This window comes from Centrocercus urophasianus, unplaced genomic scaffold (genome assembly GCF_019232065.1).
Source record: "Centrocercus urophasianus isolate 14NV4802_14NV808 unplaced genomic scaffold, USGS_Curo_1.0 seq_13, whole genome shotgun sequence".
Lineage (NCBI taxonomy): Eukaryota > Metazoa > Chordata > Aves > Galliformes > Phasianidae > Centrocercus > Centrocercus urophasianus.
The window spans coordinates 10582494-10603570 of record NW_024884475.1 but is presented as its reverse complement, the minus strand read 5'-3'; the positions used below and the strand labels follow the sequence as shown (position 1 = coordinate 10603570).

The following is a 21077-nucleotide window of genomic DNA, read 5'->3' as shown; positions in this document are numbered from 1 at the left end:
ATACGTTCACATTTCTTAGCGATTTCTAGCCAGTAGCCAGGAGAAAGAAGGATCTCTTATATCATGGGGAATCAAAATTCGCCACCATAGTGACACAGCAAATCTTAAATTTGAATACATTTCTTTACCATGACGTGGGATTCACGTTACCTTTGGAGAGCGTGCATTTTCACTCCGTGTGAGTGCACGAGACATGTCAAACTCAGAAGGTGAGGTAATTCCACAGGAGCTTTGTACAAATCTCACAATGTCCAAGCGGGTTGGGGACGAGATGGAGCTGTTATTGGGGAATCTGTGCATAGGGTAGAAGAAGCTGCCCAGTGCTCCGTGTTTACCACTTCCAGCTGTAGGGTGATGTGAAGGTGGCTTCCCACATCCTCCTCGCATTTTGCCCTGTGCTCCTTTTTGCTGTGGTTCCAACCTTCTGTTTGCAGTTATGAAAAGTGCAGTTGCCAAAGGTGACCCCTGAGTACCAAAATACTCACCTCACCTGGCTTTTCTTCCACAAGAAATTGTCATTTCAGGCTGTAGGTTAGTGTTCAGTATTTCACTGACTGGCATCCAAGTTTTATTCTGTTAGAACAGCACGGTGTTTTCTCCTATGGGACACTTGGCAGCATACTGTTCTGCTTTATGCATGTTTATCTTCCAGCATTTTGCTGTTCTGGTACTGTTGTTTGATCTAGAGCTGCTCACAAGTCTAGGCAGATAGAAAAAGCAGAACAAATGCATGTGTAAATAACACTGAAATGGGACTTAAAAGGAAATTTGAGTGTAAAGAAGGCTTATGTGGGGGAATAAAGGAGCAAATAGAGGCTTATAGGGAAAGGGGAATAAGCTGTTTATTTTTCCCTCTGCTCTTCTAAGCAAACAACACAATGTTAAAAAAAAAAAAAAAAAAAAATTGGGCACTGCAACAGCAGAACAATGGGGTATGTGTTGCATGTATCCTGCACACCACTTGTCCTTTTGCACTCTTCTACTTTTCACCTTCACCTGATTTTCTTCATCTTTTTCAACAGTCCCTTTCTCACAGGTATAAATTGAGCAGCAAAAGGGCTCAGACTTAGCTTTCTGAAATGCATCTTAGTGATGGACTGATTCTTGGATTTTGTCCTGAGACACTCAGCCAAACCAAGTGATACAGTGCAGTTAAGTGTGACAAAGCCTTGGGTATACAGTGATGCTTCTGACTTGAAACCTTAGTGCGAATTTCATGGCATTTACCTCTAATGAATTTACTTAGAGGAATGGATTTAAATGTGAGGAATAATTTAGTTACCATGTGAAAAGAAAATGGCTGCCAAGACATGTTTACTGTATTTTGTTGTATTTATGTAAAATGAATATCCTTTTTGCTAAGTTTTGTTTTTCTGTTTTTCCTCCTTTTTTTTATTTCTGTGGTGGTGTTTATTGTGCAGAGCTCTGGGATTGAAACTTTAGTGGAGGAGCTTTGCTCCAAACTGAAAGACCTTCAGAGTAAGCAAGGTAAGAAATAAACCCTCAAACTTCTCAGGTTATATGTGTTGTATTAACTGTACACGTAATTTTTCATTTTGGCCATGCAATTTAAAAATAAACATTAGTAATTTCATTCAAAGAATTGCATACAGTTCCAACAGTCGTACACTGGTATGCTTTGTCTGCCTAAGAAGAAGCCATTCGTGAATAGCATTTGCCTTGGGAGAAGAACACTTCTTTTTCTTAGTGAATACTCCATATTCGTTGTTTTCTTTTCTTGTCAAAAGAAATGAAAATAAATCAGGCTTGATTCTGTTCCTTTTGTATATTGATATTTGCAAGGAATAGATCGGCCTCAAATTACTCTGTGCTAGCTGTTCTGTGAAAATCATTCAAATAAGTGTAATGGAGGTGTGCTTGAAATTCCTGGCTTTTAGGGGAGTAGTAATGGGGGCTTTATGTTCTAAAGCATATGGCATGATATAAAATTGCTGTTACTCCAGTGTGAATTCTTTGCATGTAAACGTTTGTTCGGGCACACAGCAGCACCCTCTGACACCTTACAGTAAAATGAACAATAAAGAATAAGTATTTGTCTGCTTAAAGAATGATTTTAGCTGTTTCAATTCATTTTTCTGCTTTTAAACACTAATCACTTGTCTCAGTATTGAATAGAACTGTGTTGTGACACTTCCTTGCTGAGTCAGAATGGTGCTCACCATTTATTCAGAAAAAAATAAGTAACATTTGTGTGCATTTCACAGCTTCTTTTATCTTTTTTTTTTTTTAATTTATGTTTTACACATTCTAATACAAAGAATTGAAAATCATTGTTGCTTTTTGCTTAGGAAGTATGCCTTCATATGCTTTCAAAACACAGTGACTACTGCAAGGATGCTTCCTTTTGGTGACATGCAGTTGTTCTTAAAAATGTTCAGTTAAACTGTTGGGTTTTGGTTTGCTTGTTTTTCGTATGTAGTAATGTATGATGAGGATAGGATTTGAATATGAAGTAACTAAAATCTCAATAAGAAATGTCCTAATGGGGGCATTGCTAACCACAAAATGGCCTGCAGCTGCTAGCAGTTTGAAATTTGCCAGGCCAGCAAGACAATGGTGGAAATCTTGAATCTTTGGTAATTACTTGTGTCTTCTGTGTCCCTGATGCTCAGACTATAAATTGCTCTCTGACTTTACAGTATTTTATGAAAACGTACTGCTATTACAGATGTATGTCCTGGTGCTTTTTGTTTAGTACTGGTATAAAATGTATTGGCTTTTTGAACTTTTCTGTTAAGCATTTGGAATTTTCTTCCAAAACAGAGGAGAAGATTCACAAAAAGTTAGAAGGCTCATTGTCTCCTGAAGCTGATTTATCTCCCACAGCAAAGGATCAAGTAGAAATGTATGCATTTATTATTATTAATGTAATCATATTTTATCAATATATCTCATAACTGCTCTCTTCTCCTTCTATATTCGTATTTTAAAACAATGAAGTTTTTAGTGGTAAATCTGAAGCTTTGTGGATATTATGCAATCTTTGTTTTTTTTTTCCTGCCATCTTTTTTTGTTCATCTTACATATTTAAGTAGAAGAAAATCCTGACTACTTTCTTTTTCCTTCTTCTTTTGACTATAAACTGAACTCAGACCAATACTGTATTTTAGTCTGCTCGAAACCAAGTCAGCTAGAAGAATTAAAAGCCCTTAAAACAGCATGGATTGACAAACTGCAAGAAGAGATTGAGTTTTCCATCTTCTGAACTTCTGTTGCAGAAATGGGAAACTGAAACTCTTCGTAATCCTTAATCTCTTCATAACCAAAGTGACCTATTGGATACCAAGTACCTCAGTCTGGTGTTAGTGAAGTATCCAGGAGCTTTGTGGCTGACTTTTCTTGGACGTACTGCTTTCTCCATCTTCTTAGTCATTGCTTGCAACAGTCTAGTGGAAGTATTGCTAAATGAACAATACTTCTTCAGGAAGCTGATTCTGTGAACTCACATTTAACTTAACTGCCTTTTGAATGGTTTTGAAAAGGTTTTCATTGGAGCATACATGAGAATCTGCATGCATGTATTTATTGTCCAACATAGGCTGCTTCCATCTTGTCCCTGTTGGACAGAGCTGTTACACGTTATACTACTGTCGGGCAATATCTTTTTTTTTTTTTTTTTTTTTTTTTTTTTTCCCAGTAGCAAAGGCTTTTTTTTTCTTTTTTTCTTTTTTTTTCTAGAAGTTGGGACATATTGGTTTCTTTTCAAACACATATTGATGTTTGATTTTTTTTGGGCAACGTTTTTATAAGTGAAGAACAAACTATGTAGAAGCTAACACTGTGTTTTGCAGTGTATAGTTAACAGTGCACAACTGAAATTCAGAACTGAATTGACTGAAAATGAGGACTTCCTCATTTTTATTTTTTTAAGTTGCACGCCTTTAAGATAGCTATTAAATAGCTTCAATATCTAATAAATTTGGGATCAGGCCTTCGCTATTTTAAGCAATCACAATTTTCATCTACAGTGAAGTTTAGTAGTTTCTAAAAATAGGAGTTTTATTTTGTAGTATCTTTTAAAACATGCATGAGTATATAACCATAAGTTTATCTTAATCTCCCCTTTGTTATCATTCAGATAAACAGGACAGTGAGTGGTGTGTGTATAAATAGAACAAAGTAGGCTTTTTTTGACAAGTGGATAGGCAGTGTTTTGATGTGTTTTTAGCAATACTTTCTAATTTTAATGCCTGTCTGAAATTCTAAGATACAAATGTCACCTTTTTATATTACTTTTAGGTACTATGAAGCATTTCCTCCTCTTTCTGAAAAGCCAGTTTGCCTGCAGGAAATTATGACCGTGTGGAATAAATCCAAAGTATGCTCTTACTCTAGCTCCTCATCTTCATCCACTGCTCCACCAACTAGCACAGATACATCTTCTCCAAAGGACTGCAATAGTGAAAGTGAAGTAACTAAAGACAGAAGTAATAAAGTACCTGCCGCTGTACATGAAAGAACCCAGCAGAAGAAAAGTAGAAATGAGAAAGAAAACAAGTTTAGCAACAACGCCATTGAAGATAAGCCTGTTTTGTATAAAAAACAAGTCCGACATAAGTCTGAGGGAAAGATGCGTCCTCGCTCCTGGTCATCTGGATCCAGTGAGGCTGGCTCGAGTTCTAGTGGTAATCAAGGTGAATACAGGGCATCAGTGAAATGCATTAAAGTGAGACACAAAACAAGAGAGGTGCGAAATAAAAAAGGGCGTAATGGGCAAAGCAGGCTTGCAGTGAAATCTGGTGAAAAGGCCGATAGAAAAGTCCACAGTGGAAGCAGTAGCAGCAGCAGCAGCGGGTCCATCAAACAGCTGTGCAAAAGAGGTAAAAGGCCATTAAAAGAAATTGGAAGAAAAGAAGCTTGTGGTAATGATGGAAAAGATTTGTACATAGACAGCAGAAATGAAAAGGAATATAAAGAAGAGCCTTTGTGGTATACTGAGCCGATCACAGAGTACTTTGTTCCTCTTAGCAGAAAAAGCAAGCTGGAGACTACATACCGCAACAGAGAAGATATATGTGGCATGACATCAGAGGCTGTAGAAGAGTTGTCTGAATCAGTGCATGGTCTTTGTATTAGCAACAATAACGTTCATAAAACATACCTCGCAGCAGGTACTTTCATCGATGGTCACTTTGTAGAAATGCCTGCAGTTCTAAATGAGGATATTGACCTCGCTGGGACCTCAGTTTGTTCTCAACCGGAGGACGACAAATATTTAGATGATGTTCATCTGTCCGAACTAACACACTTCTATGAAGTGGATATTGATCAATCCATGTTGGATCCTGGTGCCTCAGATACGATGCAAGGGGAGAGTCGGATTTTAAATATGATTCGACAGAAGAGTAAAGAAAAAAATGATTTTGAGGCAGAATGTTGCATAGTGTTAGATGGAATGGAGTTGCAAGGGGAAAGTGCAATATGGACAGATTCAACCAGCTCTGTTGGTGCTGAAGGGTGGTTCTTGCAAGACCTTAGTAATTTAGCTCAATTTTGGGAGTGCTGTTCATCTTCTAGTTCTGGCGATGCAGATGGAGAAAGTTTTGGAGGAGATTCTCCTATCAGATTCTCCCCCATCTTAGACAGCACAATGCTTAATTCACATATGCTTGCTGGCAATCAAGAGCTCTTTTCAGATATTAATGAAGGGTCTGGTATAAACTCTTGTTTTTCAGTGTTTGAAGTGCAATGCAGTAACTCTGTTTTACCGTTTTCTTTTGAAACACTCAACTTGGGAAATGAAAATGCAGATTCTAGTAGCACTGCTAATATTCTTGGGAAAACACAGTCTAGGTTGCTAATATGGACCAAAAATAGTGCCTTCGATGAAAATGAACACTGTTCCAATCTTTCAACAAGAACTTGCAGTCCATGGTCACACTCAGAAGAAACACGTTCAGACAATGAGACTTTAAATATTCCGTATGAAGAATCCACGCAATTTAATGCAGAAGATATTAATTATGTAGTTCCTAGAGTGTCTTCAGGTTATGTAGATGAAGAAATTCTAGACTTTTTGCCAGAAGAAACCTGCCAGCAACAAGCTAGAACTTTAGGAGAAATGCCCGCTTTGATTTTCAAAAAAAAATCTAAGCTAGAATCTGTCTGTGGTATTCAGCTCGAACAAAAAGCAGAAAATAAAGACTTTGAAACTACACAGGGGTGTAGTGCAAGCAGTCCACATGGAGATGGCTACAGCTCAGGGGTTATTAAAGATATTTGGACAAATATGACAGACAGAAATTCTGCAGCAATGTTAGAAATAGAAGGAATAGAAGATGAATTGTTTTCAGCTGATGTAAATAACTATTGCTGCTGTTTGGATACAGAAGCAAAAGTTGAAACCCTCCAGGAGCCCAATAAAGCAGTGCAGAGATCAGAGTATCACCTTTGGGAAGGTCAAAAAGAGAATTTAGAGAAGAGAGCGTTTGCCTCAAATGATTTGTCAAAAGTAGATGGTGGTGACTATACTACACCGTCAAAACCTTGGGATGTTAACCAAGATAAAGAAAACTCATTTATACTTGGTGGTGTGTATGGGGAGCTGAAAACATTTAACAGTGATGGAGAATGGGCAGTGGTGCCACCTAGTCACTCAAAAGGGAGCTTATTGCAATGTGCAGCTTCTGATGTAGTGACAATTGCTGGTACAGATGTTTTTATGACTCCAGGTAATAGCTTTGCCCCTGGTCATAGGCAGTTATGGAGGCCATTTGTGTCATTTGAACAGAGCGATCAATCAAAGAGTGGAGATAATGGATTAAATAAGGGTTTTTCTTTTATCTTCCATGAAGACTTACTGGGAGCTTGCAGTAACTTTCAAGTTGAAGAACCAGGGCTTGAATACTCATTCTCTTCCTTTGACCTGAACAATCCATTTTCTCAAGTTCTTCACGTAGAGTGCTCATTTGAGCCAGAAGGAATTGCATCTTTCAGCCCTAGCTTTAAACCTAAGTCAATTCTGTGCTCTGATTCAGACAGTGAGGTTTTACATCCCAGGATATGTGGTGTTGATCGAACGCAATACAGGGCTATAAGGATTTCTCCAAGGACTCACTTTCGCCCGATTTCTGCATCTGAACTTTCTCCAGGTGGTGGAAGTGAGTCAGAATTTGAGTCAGAAAAAGATGAGGGAAATATTGCTGTCCCTTCCCAAGTAGATGTGTTTGAGGATCCACAAGCAGATCTCAAACCTCTGGAAGAAGATGCAGAAAAAGAAGGGCATTATTATGGAAAATCAGAGCTCGAATCTGGAAAATTTCTTCCCAGATTAAAAAAGTCTGGAATGGAGAAGAGTGCACAAACATCACTGGATTCCCAAGAAGAGTCTGCTGGGATGTTACCAGTAGGAAACCAAGATCCATGTTTAGAATGCAGTATGAAAGAATCCCTAGATGGGAGGGTAATGGAGAGCTCTAAAGTAAACTGCAGAATAGTGGAGCCGCGAGAGGAGACTAGCAGGTTTTGCAGTTGTAAAGCAGGATGCCATTTCCCCACTTACGAAGATAATCCTGTTTCTTCAGGAGAGCTCGAAGAGGTACGTGGATGTGCAAAATTACGGAATTTGCAGCTAACAGCTGGTAACCAGCAATTTGTCATGTGACAGTTCCATTTAAATGGTTGTAGTTGTACAGCTCTCTAGGAAAATATATTCTACAGAAACACAAGAGGTTCTGCCTGAACATCAGGAAACTGTTTTTTGTTTGTTTTTTACTGTGAGGGTGGCATAGCGTTGGCACAGGTTGCCATAAAAGGTTGTGGAGTCTCCTCCCTTAGAGATACTTGGAAGCTATCTGGACACAGTCCTGGTCAATCTCCTCTTGGTGACCCTGCTTGAGCAAGGAGGTTGGACATGATGACTGCCAGAGGTCCTTCTGAACCTTAATCGTTAAGTGGTTCTGTGAAATATTAACCATTTTCAGACATTAGTGTCATCTTGCATAGCTTTGGAAACACGTGCATGTGTATTCTCGTGTACACTTTAGAATCTGTTAACATAAGACTTTTAGTTTATGATTTACATATATTAAAGCGTGCATAAATTTTGAGTAGTGAAATATTACTGGTTTTGATTCATGCCTATTTTAAAATACCAAGAGGAAGATCTGAAGTCAGTCTTCTCAATATGAATGTCAGTATGAGTTTTACTATTTCCAAGTAGAAGACTGTGGAGCTGAACTATCGCATGTCAACTTAGGCACAGAAATGTTTCTGGAGAAGGGGTAATTGCCTGGAAGGTAAAGTGTTCTCTTGTCAGTGTTAGACATAAAATGAAGTAAAGCATGGATGCAAAATGTACGTTGCTACCGCAGCACTGTAAGCGAGCCTCAGTATGAGTTGAGCTCAGATTTTTCACTCAGTTAATTGTAGGTTAAGTAAAGATTTAAAACAAAATACCCTTCCAGCCATAAATAGCCAAGCTTTTCTTGCTGTTAGCTACTTCTGCTCTTGTAGGAAAAAAAAAATCCTTGATCTCCAATATTTGACCCAGAGAAACTGCATGGATACTTACAAGGTGAATCTGAGGTGGTCTTTTCCTCTTCGGTCTCTTCCTCTGCGTACCTGGCAGTTGTAGTATCTCCTTTAGGAAGGAAATCTTTGCTTTTAACTGAACAATTGTAATCAGCTTGTGTTGTACTGATTGTATACTCTTTAGTTACAGGTTTGAAACACTAAATCATATATGGGGAGAGTAACCATTTTCTTGCTAAATCTGAAGCAAACTTGTGTTGAATGAAAAAGTTCCTTATTTTTCTTCCTCATTTATTGCTCCTCTCATTCTCCTGTGAATTAATTACTATTACTGCTTCTACTGCTTGTCGTCTGCTGCTTGTGCAACTGAATCAAATAACTGTGGCTTCCTGCTTCTCCAGAGTCTGGGGATTTTCTGTTTGTGCCAGGCCTTGTGACTAAAGTCACCAATAAAATGAATACACCAAGGCTGTAAGTCAGAGGAGATTCTGGAAATTACCTTTAACCAGGCATAACAGAGTCTGTCTAGCTTTATCATAGGGTGGAACGTAATAAATGAATAAATGGTGATAGTAGAAGAGAGACTTTCCTTCCAGCCTCTTTACAGATCTCCTTTCTTGAAGTTTAGCGCTCCATGAGGATGATTTGCGCTTTTCGATGACTTACCCATACGAGAAAATAGTGTGTGCCTGCTATAAACTTATAGTGGCTTCAAAGTTTATGATAGCTGCAAGCCTTGAAAAAAGCACTGGTACCAATTACTGCTCAGAAATTTGTAGTATTCTATTTTCCTTATATTCTCTGTCACAAGAGTAAAGCTAACTGCTTCCCGTTCTCAGGTCATACACTTTTGGCAGTCTAGACTCCAATTTGGTTTGAAATTAAGCTCTTCCTAGGAGACTTGAGGAGCCTGATTACAGTTTAAACTCAGAAAGACTGGGCCAGCTAGCCTTCCTATATATAGTGTGCCTCAAGAGAGTGCACATGCACTCTGGGCTTGTCTAAGAGCAGTTAATGCATATCTGATGGTAATTGGCTTTTTAACGTGAGAGCACATTTAAATTTATTGAAGTTAAGTCTATATGTAAAAGTTTTCAAGCAGTAAGGCAACAGATTTTAATGTATTGGTTATGTAGCAAGCTGTAGTAAAGATGATGATTATTTTGTGTGCAGGGGTGCAAGTGTCATACAGTTAGACTGTTCGAACTTGTTTCTTGTCAGGAGTAGCAGTATTCTCATCGGTGTTAAAATCAATGTAAAAAAATGTATAACTAAAATCATTTAGGAGAGACATTCCTTCTTGACACCCCGCACATATGCAGGGGAGGGTATGATTAGCAGCAGTCAGTTTTTCTAAAGGATTCTTTAAATGAGACTTTATTGACTTACGATAATATTTAAATGTGTTGTTTAATTCATTGTTATCTAACAATGTTTGAGTTCTGTTCTGAGATATGAGTATCTCCAGTGTTTTGCCTAAGTAATGAACTTGAAAATACTAATGTAGGTCATGATGTAATGGTGGATGAATTGGTTTTGCATCACATAAACCTGTGTTATGTACGTGTGCAAACACATTTTTCAATACCTCCTATTTACAAGAATGTGAAAGAATCTGGCTGAGTTTCCTCCCTCCTCCCGTATTTAGCACTCCATTCAGGATTATAGCATGTTTTACAGCAGGAATGTGGCAATAACTCACACTGAAGTTCTTTAAAATTGAATTATATACCTTGTCTTAAGATTTAATTTAAAAAAAAAAAAGACATTGAGGGTAAATGCTCTTACCATTTAGCTGTGGAGTTATGGGTAAGTATGCCCTGTTAATGGTGCCTGACATTAATAACACTGAAACTCATATCAATACATGCTACATGGGCTCTAATTTAGTAGGTGAGCCCTAAGAATGCTTATCATACTCATAATGAACTTGTGGGTTCTGTTGGGTTGTTACTATACTTCTGAGGTCTGAACATGCTAATAAGTGCCCATGGGCTGAGGGAATTTGATTAGCAAAATCACGTCAGTGCTCGTGGATCTTGTGACTTAATTGGCCTCGGAGATGTGCTGAGATACTTTTTGATTGGAGTAATGGGGTATTCGTATTTAACTCAGCAAGCTGGAGCACTGCGCCCAGTGTTGGTCATCTTTCTTGAAAGAAGGTAACCTGAAAAGTGCAGCCCAAAGTTCACCATTTCTGAAAAGAGAGTGGTGGAACTGAGGAGGTTTCATCTGAAAAAAAGAGAAACTTGAAGGAGAATGCAGTGACAGAAGATAAGGGAAGAGTTGTGTTTGTTCTGTAAACTCTGCTTTAACTCTCTTTAACTCTGACGGGCTTTAAGAATCTACAGCTTAGACTTGGCTTCCTTTGTAACTACCACAGCCAGATGTATGTTGCCAGAGTAGCTGATGAAGTATAATTTGAATATCATCTTTTGGAATGGGACTTCATAGGTTCATTGCTGCTGTGACGTCTAAATTATTTGTGTTTGTCAGCTCACTTGTTTCATGTTGTATATATTTATGTATATGAAGATGCCCTGTGTTTGAGACATTTCGTGAGCTTGGACGTCATGGTTTGCAAATCTTTATTGCCTAGAAGTCTTGAAGAGAGGCAGAGAATTGAATGAATTAAACTTGCAAGTCATGTTTTTGCACTGATAAAAGCAAAAAATATATATATTTGTAGAAAGTAGATGGATAAAACAGCTGGGAAGAATGCAAAAATACTGCTCAAATGCATGCAGTGTTTGTGTTGATTTTTGTAACAGCAGGTTGAATTATCTCTGCGTAATTTTCCATTTGTATTCATAAAAAAAATGTAGTCAAAGAGGTCTTAGCTACCTGTATTTTCTTTCTTTTACAGTGGTCTTACAGTGGCCTATTAAAAAGAATTTCAGATACTTGGCAGTAATATTTCTATACTTAGGCAAAACGTTATTTATATGGAGCTGAACACTGTTAGATCTGTGGTTAGAATCACTGTTCTACTAACTTCAATTACAACCTTTAACCAGAAATATGGAAATAATTGACAAACTAAATGCACACAGTGCTTGGAAAGGTCAAAGTTTTAACAGGCAAAAACCAAGTGTGTTCCATCACATCTTGGTCTCAGTCTTACTATCTGATCTGGAAAGCTGCTATATATGCTGTTTCTTACATCTGTAAATAGAAGAGATGGAGAAAGCAACTTCATGTACAGAGTTGACAGCATAGGAGAAAACTGTCTGTGGAGGTTGCTCGCTTGTACCCTTAGCAAAACACTAGATTGCACTTGCATCATGATCCTAGCTCTGCAAAGTGGCCATTATCTATTTACATTCAGAAGATCTTCCATGTTTGCTGCATTGGTTGAACTGCAGAGTTGTTTCACTGTAATCAGATCTTTGAAACAGCATGAGAATTTTTAGAAGGAAAAAAAAAAAAGAATATTTTTATTTCTATAGAAAGTATTGGTACTGATGTTCCAGAAACCAGGTTTCATTTGAAGTTTTAGATGAAAGACTAAAGATAGCCCTGCTGCTGTGTGAACTTCTGACCAAGTTTTATTTGGGACAGACATAAAATGATGTTGGAAGGAGCAAATGTCAGCAGGTTGCCAATGAAGGGTATATAAATGCTAGTTAAAATTTTGGAGATTCATTCTTCTTTCATGCTGTTATGCAAACAATAGCAAACGTTAACAGGATTTTATTCCGTTGTTGTATGGAGAAGCAAGTGAGGGACAGAAACAGAAGCATGCAGAAAATAATTGAAGTTTTAGTTTTTATGTGTAACTGCAATTCTGACCCTACTTACTGCAGATTAGTAGAAAATTGTGACTGACTTGGCCAGAGCTGGGGACAGGTGAACCTTGCATAACTGCAGTGTTGTAGTCATTTTGTGAGTTCTGAAGTCTTCAGGTGATTTTACATATCTTTAGCCAGAGGCTCTAAGGAAAGCCTGAGTTTTCTAGCTGTAAAATGCAAGAAGGAAACCATCAGTCTTCTCCCAGACCTGCAGCAAGGCTGGGAGTGAAGCAGCCATTGCATGTGGTTTTGCCTTGTTAGCTTTGAAATCTGTTCAGGAGAAAAGTAAAATAATATGAATGATTTTAGAGAGGAAATCTGCCCCTTGCAGTGTCTAATGCTAGTACAGTTTGAGAATAACAGCTGTTCAGATGAGTGGCTGGAAAATTCAAAACAACTTTTTGGAAGTGCGCGTACAAGAAAGGGGAGTGTAAGCTGAAAATGTAGTTTTAAAAGAAAGAATGCTAAATTGTTTTTTAATGTTTACTGACAAACTGCAATTGTATTAAACATCTAAACAATGAAAGGAAGAAATGGTTTAATTCAGTGAATGTATAGACAGCAGCTCCTGCCCCTCATCCTCTCCTGAAGACAAACCCTGGCTGGATTTAGCATTGGTAGCAGATCTTTCTACAAATATCCCTTAGTTTTAGACATCAGACCTTAAAGCTGGCTTAGAAGTCATTCCATGAGGATCATCGCAGGGCCAGGAGCACCAGATCACAGCTTAAGCTGTTGCCCTGCTGGGCTGCTTCTCTTCCCTGTTTCCTCTCACACTTGTGATACTGGGGTAAGGCTGGCAGGATGAGGAGCAGAGCTGGCCAGCAGCAGTCACTGAGCTGCCTTCCTGACGCAGACGTGTCGGCTCTGATGGTGGCTCAGCCCAGGAAACAAGGAAGCCGTGGCTCGTGAAACCCTGCCAGTCTGAAGCTGGCTTTGTTTGTAACCTGCTGTGCTTCACCCTGCACATCACACGGAGATAGGAGTGCAGGCGTGACATCAGCAGCATGAGCAGCTCTGAAGTTAATAAAGCGTAGTGCTGGTGGAGTTTAGATACCTCTGTCTGTAGTCAGCAGCAGAGTGATGATTTTATTTTTCTGATTCCATTTATTTCTACCTGTGTGTATTTCCTGTTAAATTCTGCTTCAAAAACCCTTGGGCATTTTTGGCGCCTTTTTGGCGCTTTTTTTTTTTTTTTTTTTTGACTATGGCTTTATTTCCTCAGAAATCCTTTTTCTAGAGTTGGAGTTCTTGCTTTTGGAGGTTTATTCTGAAAGGGGAGTGTTGTGATAGGAAAAAGCATGATCATTTCAGTGTCTGTTGCAGGAGAATTTCATGGGGAAAAGAATTTCATCTGGAAGGTGCTATCATTATGGCACTCCTGAGTTGGTTTGAGAAAGACTTCCATTTTTTGAGAAATAGCAGTTTCTAAGTTCAGGTTCTATGGCTTCATCATTTTGCAGTAGATTAAAGAGGAACAAAAAGTGGGGAGATACTGGTCGTTGGTAGGCAGTGATCTTGGAACTCTTTTCCAACCTCAGTGAGATCACAGAATCACCCGGGTTGGAAGGGACCTCAAGGATCATGTAGTTCCAACCCCCCTGCCTAGCAGGGCCACCAAACACACACATTCAGATCAGGTTGCTTAGGACCCCATCCAACCTGGCCTTGAACACGTCCAAGGACGGGGCATCCACAACCTCCCTGGGCAGCCCGTTCCAGGGCCTAACCACTCTCCTTGTAAAGAACTTCCCCCTAACATCCAACCTAAATCTTCCCTCCTTCAACTTGGATCCATTTCCCCTAGTCCTGCTGTTGTCAGCCCTTTTGAAGAGTTTACTCCCCTCCTGGGTGTAGGTTCCCTTCAGGTATTGATAGGCTGCAGTTCTGTGATTCTGTGAAGAAGAGGCTCCCTAATTTTCCATCCTTAGATGTTTTCTGGGTTACAGAGGAGGGAACTGGATAGATATTCAGCATTGAAACTCATCTGTTAGCACTTCATAGCGGCTGGTAGCAATATTGCTACCATACGTAAGAACAATTCCACCTAATATCTATAGGGAATGCTACAAGCTGGCGTCTTTGTAAGGGGGAATGGAGTTACAGATGAAGTCACAAGTCTAGGGAAGTCCCCAAGCCTTCAGTATTTCACAAAGAAAAGGCCCTGGTAAACTTCAGTTAGCACTGCAATATGTTGTGGGGGAGAATATTTATGCATTTTTAGTGAATATTTTTAGCATAAGCAAATTTATTAATAACTCCTGGAACTAGTTTTTCCTCATAGTGACATTAATTCTCTTACTGCTCTTATAGTAATGGTACTGCTTATTCACCCTTCCAGAATACAGACCTTCAATTTTGCTGGGTTTTGTTTACTTTCTTCTGTTTTGTTTTACACTGAATGATTTATCGTGTTGGCTAAGATTGTTTCATTTTTCATCTCTTGGATATCTGTGTGTTCTCACTGAGATTATAAAGTGTGAAGCTAGAATTCGTGGTTTTGTTCTGGGTTTGTACAGCTCTAAATCTGTGACGTAGGAGCCTCTGAACGGGTTTGTACTGGCTGTAGCAGTTCAGGTAATGGCTGTAGTTTGGCAGTCCTTTCCCATTAGTGTTAGAAATTGAATGGTGTGACCTATGCGACCTAGCAAATTGACTGTCACATCGCTTTCCTCCTTTTCATGTAAGTATGTTATTTATGGCATAATGAAGCGTGATTATTGTCTAAACAGTTTTCTGTATTGAATACTGATCTGCAGAGAATGAGTGGCAGCCAGGAAAAGCAGTGCTGGTGGGAAAAGGCGCTCTATTCTCCCCTTTTTCCTGTGTCACAGTGTGAAGGTAAGAAACCATGCATGCTTGAACTGTTGCATCTGGGCTAGAATTAAGTGGTCATTGTTGTGGATTTGAATTGTTGCAGATGAGTTAGTACTACTACTTATATTTAAACAGAAACAAACACAAGAAAAAGGAAGTACATTTTTATAATAAATTATCTGAGAGAGAACTGGGATTCCTAAGTTAGATCTGCAGTCAAACCTCTGGCATGATTCTAACTAGTTCTTAAGTGAAAGAGCTTTCAAAGTAGTCTTACTATTTTGTGACTCACTTAATTCCAGAATTTGGCTTTACACAGAATGCGTTAACCTCTGACTCTGAAAATACTTCATGACATTTTTTGAATGCTTCAATGTGTACAACGTGTAGGCAACCCATTTTCACCGGAATGTAAAAGCATAACTGCCTTTTATAGGTTTGCATAAACAACATGCTAATTATTTGGTGAATGTGAGGAATTTCTCTCAAGCTGGGAAGCCACCATTCACAGCGACAGTCTGGGAGTTTTTTGGTCCCACGCTGAGCATTAAGCCCAGCCTTGGTGGCAGGCAGCTCACTGGCAAAAGCAGGTGTGCTTCCAGCTCTCTCTGTTGCCTCCCAAATATTTGTAACATCTGACAGCTGGCCAAAGGCCAGGAATTCTGTCAACAGAATCCAGAAGTTTTTTGTTTGTTCTGGATTTTGCTGCATGCCAATTTATCTTTTCTGGGAAGAAGGCTAAATAATGCTAGAAATCTGAATAATAATTCTGAACTGATGGATCTCTGATGCTTTCAGAGACTCAGTGCAAGAAACTTTTTATCAGAGATGTTGTTCTTTAATAGTCTGGAATTACAGTAGCCAGTAATTATTACTGAATTATTTTTAGAGTGCACCTTAGAGTACAGCCAACTGAACCATGTTTAGGTTACCTTCAGAAACTTCTTTGCTTAATGAGCTCCCAGCTGTAGAGATGTGTTTGTGCTGTGGAAGGGTTCATGCCTGTTTGCCTCCTGGGCTTATCATACTGGAAAAATACTTGGTATTTAGAAAGTGAAGTTATTTAGTGTCCTCTTGTCAAGTTTTTTTTCCATGGTGGTAATTGCAGAGATACTATCTGTCCAATAGCAAATGCAGTGACTCAGAACTGTGAATATGTACTTTATGCAGGTTAATCCTCTAACTCCTGTGAGTGAATTGTGTCGTCTTACTGCTGACATCTGCTGGTGAACTCACAAATTGTCTCAGTGTTTCACTACCTTATTTCATCAGAGGAAAGCAGTGTTTATATTAAAAAAAAAAAAAAAAAAAGTCCAGAAGCTGCTTAACACAGTGCCAGAACTTGTGTGAAGTTGAATAATTCAAGGAATTTGTCTTTTAGACTAAGCTTAAGAAAACCAGAGCTTTATACTCAGATATAATGTTACTGCTTCACAAATATGGAGTTTCCTGTATGGATAGTTATATACACGTGAAGACTGATGCATGCAATCCATATGTATTTCTATGTGCTGTTATTATATATGGAAGATTATCCTGGAAAATTACAAATTACAGCCATTCTCATTCGCAATTTTTGAGCTTCTGTCAGTATTAGACTGCACTATATTTTGTGTGCGTGTAGAAATATAGATGACCTGAAACACTGTGCAGTATCAGAATTGAGAAATGTATGGAACCGTTGATAATAAAGTAATTTTTCATCTTTGTGCTGTATTTTCTAGATGTTTTCATTAACTGAGCAGCATTATTATTAACATCAGGTTAGTTATCCAGGAAAGATTGGATGTCGCCTCAGTAAGATATTACTTTGAGCTATTAATGGATGTCAAACTAGAATCCTCCATGAGCACAGAGTTTAAGTGATCTGAGAGTGTGATCTAGCGTTCAAGATGCTTTTATTTTGGCTCAATGTAAGTAATGGCGTACCTCAATTTTTCTTTTTTTTTTTTTTCCTTCCTTTCTCCTCTGAACACTCCCCATCCACTCTAAGAGTGTTATACAAATGCCAAGGGAGAGAATGGTGTAGGAGAATTTGCAGATGTAAAGGAAATACCCAATGATGAGGAACATCTTTTAGATTTTAACATGGTAAGTTTGCCACTGGACTGGGGGATGAGCTCCTTATTTTTATAAGGGTGTGCCACTGTGTCTTTCTGTTCTTCAGAGTTTTCAGTCTGACCTCAAATGACGTCCCTACAAAAATCCTTGAAAGCTTTTCTTCCCTTTCTGTGTCTTTTTTTAAATCTCTTCTGCATCTCAAGCATTCTCCTGAAAACTCCATAGAGTGCAGAACGTTGGACTTCGAGTAGCCAAGGAGATTTGGTTTCCTCTGGGAATACTTGGCTTTCATCTGTTGTGTGTGCTAAACATACACGCCTTTTTTCCTCAGCTTCTGATTTCACTAACTGTGGGGTGGGCTCCTGTGCACCATGAAACCAGAAAAGGCTAATAGTTAAAGGAGTAAATAGAATGTATGCTCAGTTCTGTCCCTACTGCAAATAAAAAGCTGATGGACTGCACGGTAATTTTAGCTGTAGGGAAGACCTTCATGTTTACATGCACTTATTGATATCCTTTTGGAAGCACTTAAATTTAACACTGTGACATGCTTGGTGTAGCTTTACTGATTCAGGTGAAAATGCATGGACTTTATACAAAATTCATCAGATTTGTACTGTTTTCATTATATTTAACATTTACTATCAGCATTTGGACACAGCTTTTACAGCAATATTCTTTTAAACAACAAACAGTGCAATAATGACACATTGTAAGTTTACTTTTGATTCTCTTGCTGTTTTATGCAAGTCCTGAAGGGCCCTAAAATTCCTAAGATAATTTTTATCTTACCACGTTTTTTTCCTGCTGTTCTGTAGTTGTCAATATATCGTGGACTAAGACAGGAAAGAGAAGAATTTATCCTGAATTGTGACATTTCTCTTGAACATGTGCAATTTACTATTTACCACTATTTACCAGCCCAGAAAAAAAGCAAAGGTTTTTATTGTTCCCCATCAACACTGTCAGTTTAAATCCGTAGGTTTCTTCTGTTTATGAAGCAAGATGTGCAGATGATATAAACGCTGAGGCAAAACCAAATGGCTTCAGGAAGAAGATCTACTCCAGCGATAGCTCCAGCTCTGAAGACACAGCTTCAGAAGGTGGCAGTGAATGGGCAGATCCGTGTGAGGAGGAGCTTTTTTCTCGAACTCAACTATAAAAACTGCAGAGTAGGACGGATGATTTAAAAGTAACGTGAGGTGGAAAACTATCCTTCTTGAGGGTCTGTAGCTCTAAAACAACAACTTGAGTTTCCTCTTCAGTTAATGGATTCAGATGTGTATTTATCTTTCTCTTCTTGCTTATTTTATAGATGAGGACACAGCCGTCCTGTTGAAGATTTTTTTCACCCCCAAACTGTTAAATTCTTGGCTATTTGAACTAGACTAGATTGTGTTGTTAAATCAAGAATGGATGTGCATGTGCTTGTCTTAGTAGTACCACTGCTTTTTTGCATCTTAATTGCAGTTATTTTCATTCGTAACTGTAGCCCTACCACTACTGCTATCTTCTTAGCATCGCAGTGTCTACAAGTACTTCTGCTATTCAGAGACTTTAGCTTTTGGCACATTAGGCTTTGTTCTTTAAGAACCGGGAGATAAATACTTAACACTGTAATCTATCAGTGCCTTTCTGAATGCAGGAGAAAAGCATGAATGACTTGTCCAGTCTTCATTCAGTAAATCTCATAACTTTGAAGTAGGAACAACAGGGTTGTGCTTTAGAGACTTACAGAAACTGTGTTTTCTATCCTATGATTCCCTTTCTCCCCCCTCCCCCCCCGCAAACCAACGCTGAGGTTACCATGGTTTGTATTTTTGCTAACTGGAGTAGCCAAGGATTTTTTGTAGGTATGGAGGCAATGTGGTTTTCTTTTTTTTTTTTTTTTTTTTTTGTCCTTTTTAGCAACTTGCCAACATAGGGCAGTATGAAAAGAAGAAACACCAAAAATAATAAACCACTGGGGTGATGTGTGGATTGTTTTGAATTTTGTAACAAGTAATGAGGATTTTGTCTTGTTGCAAATGATGGCATTCTTGTAACCTACAAAAGCATTCGAGACTGAATTTGAGCCTGAATGATTGAAACTATCAAAAATGCTCAGTGTGTTCAGTGTTTTAAATGCAAAGGGTCAGTGCTTCACTTGAGAGAAATCCTGTGGCTGCTGCAGTTAGCTGCTGTTGTGGCTGTAATTTAGTAAATCTCGTAGTTCATTTTGTGTTTCTGAGAGAATGTGTGGGGCAAGTTACGTGTGTGGTGGGTGGGGGTAGGGAAAGTGATGATTTACAACATACATGTGTGATTGCAGTAGTGACTGTTGCTTTATGTGACTTGCTTTTCAATTTTATTTTGTTAACTTAGAAAGTCAATACATTGTCAAGTTGCATCTGTACAAAACTATCAACTCCTTGTGCTTGTAACACATTATGCAAAATGTATAAGCCAGGAGGAGCAATATTTGCAAAACTAAACATTCTTAGTTTTCACCAACTCGTAGTTAAAAACCAACAACGAAGAACTAATTATACAGTAGCAGCATGTCTATAACATCAGAAAGTGCAGAAAGTCCAATATTGACTTGAAAAGCTTAACCATTATTTTTGACAGGCAATAAACCTCACGAGAACTACAGCTGTTTGAAACGTGAGCTGAACTGGCTTTGAAATATGTTCTGTGCTAGGAAGGTTTTCTGAATAACTGGGTTTTGTTGCCTTTATTAAATTGATAGCATATGAATTAAACGCGTGGTTAAAAAACCACGCCATACTTTGTGCAACATTTTAGTTGAGTTCCTAACCTAAAATTGGCTCGGTTTGTCCTTACCCTGGGACTTTTGTTTTGGTCCTCCTATTGAGCTATGTTTTAGGGTTTGTATTTATACAACAAATCTTTTGACACTTTACAGTTTCTTTTCTTAATTTATTTGCAGACTTTGGAGAGATTTTTATATATTTTACTTTCTTCTGGAGCTTCCTTGAGAGCTTGTTTAGCACCTGCACTGAGAACTAGTTAACTGTAACATGAAAGTAAACAAGAACTTTACACGTAAATTCTTCAAATCACTACAGTGAAGAATGGAATAGAACTTCATTCAAGAACAAGAAATGACCAAATGGACATATTTCAAACACAAACTTCAGCTCAGTTAATTTTGGCTAGAGCTGCTTCTTTGGTAAGAAAGGGCTCAAAAATCACAAAGGTGTTGCTTATAGTTACGTTGTGGTATGTAATAATTCCAGCACCTTTGGGGAAAATGAAATCGTTTTTTGAGCTTGGGCAATAACAAATTGTCTTTACTTGTTTTCATAGTTTACTGGCTAAAGCTCTAAAGCTTTCAGTGAGAAGTGAAGTGTGGTTTTTAGTTTTTCTGTATGGATAGAAACACAAACAAAACAACAAAAAGCATTAAAGGTTGGCATACGCTGAACCGCACTGTGGTATGAAGCGCACTGCATATCCATAGCACTGAAGTATCAGTTTTCCATTCCTGGGCTGAAATTTGTTTCTACTTTTTGCTTCAAGTGGTTGTATTGTTCTGATTTCACGTACACCAGAGTAACTGATTTTGTTTTCTTGTGGAGTTACTTAACACCAAATAAAAATATAAAAGGACAATTGGATGGTGTGTGTGTGTGCTCATTTTCTTCTGCTAATAGTACGTGACTTACATAGCTCACAGCAGTTAGGAATTAAACATCCTAAGAGGAGTTAGTAATGATGTTTCTAATTTGGGAGTCCTCATTGCTGTATTTCCTTGTGTTTTGTACTGAAAAAAAACCCCAAACATTAACAAGCTATTGCTTGTGTTCTTAAAAAACAGAAGAAAACAAGGCAGCACGTTTAGTCCTCACTTCAGTTACTTATGTGCAAAATATCATGGTGTCAGTGAAAACATTCGATGTGCAATGACAT

General features: G+C 38.4%; 1 protein-coding gene across 2 annotated transcripts in view; it reads left to right on the top strand.

The window, feature by feature from the left end:
• Window positions 1-20780, top strand: part of KIAA0232 (KIAA0232 ortholog) — a 47019-nt gene extending 26239 nt beyond the window's left edge. For both annotated transcript variants that reach the window (XM_042811671.1, XM_042811672.1), the window contains exons 3-8: window positions 1422-1488; window positions 2785-2866; window positions 4261-7558; window positions 15044-15125; window positions 17095-17192; window positions 18145-20780. In XM_042811671.1, coding sequence (XP_042667605.1) covers window positions 1422-1488; window positions 2785-2866; window positions 4261-7558; window positions 15044-15125; window positions 17095-17192; window positions 18145-18324 — 3807 coding nt within the window. In that variant the 3' untranslated portion in view covers window positions 18325-20780. The remainder of the gene's footprint in view (window positions 1-1421; window positions 1489-2784; window positions 2867-4260; window positions 7559-15043; window positions 15126-17094; window positions 17193-18144) is intronic.
• The last annotated feature ends 297 nt before the right edge of the window (window positions 20781-21077 follow it).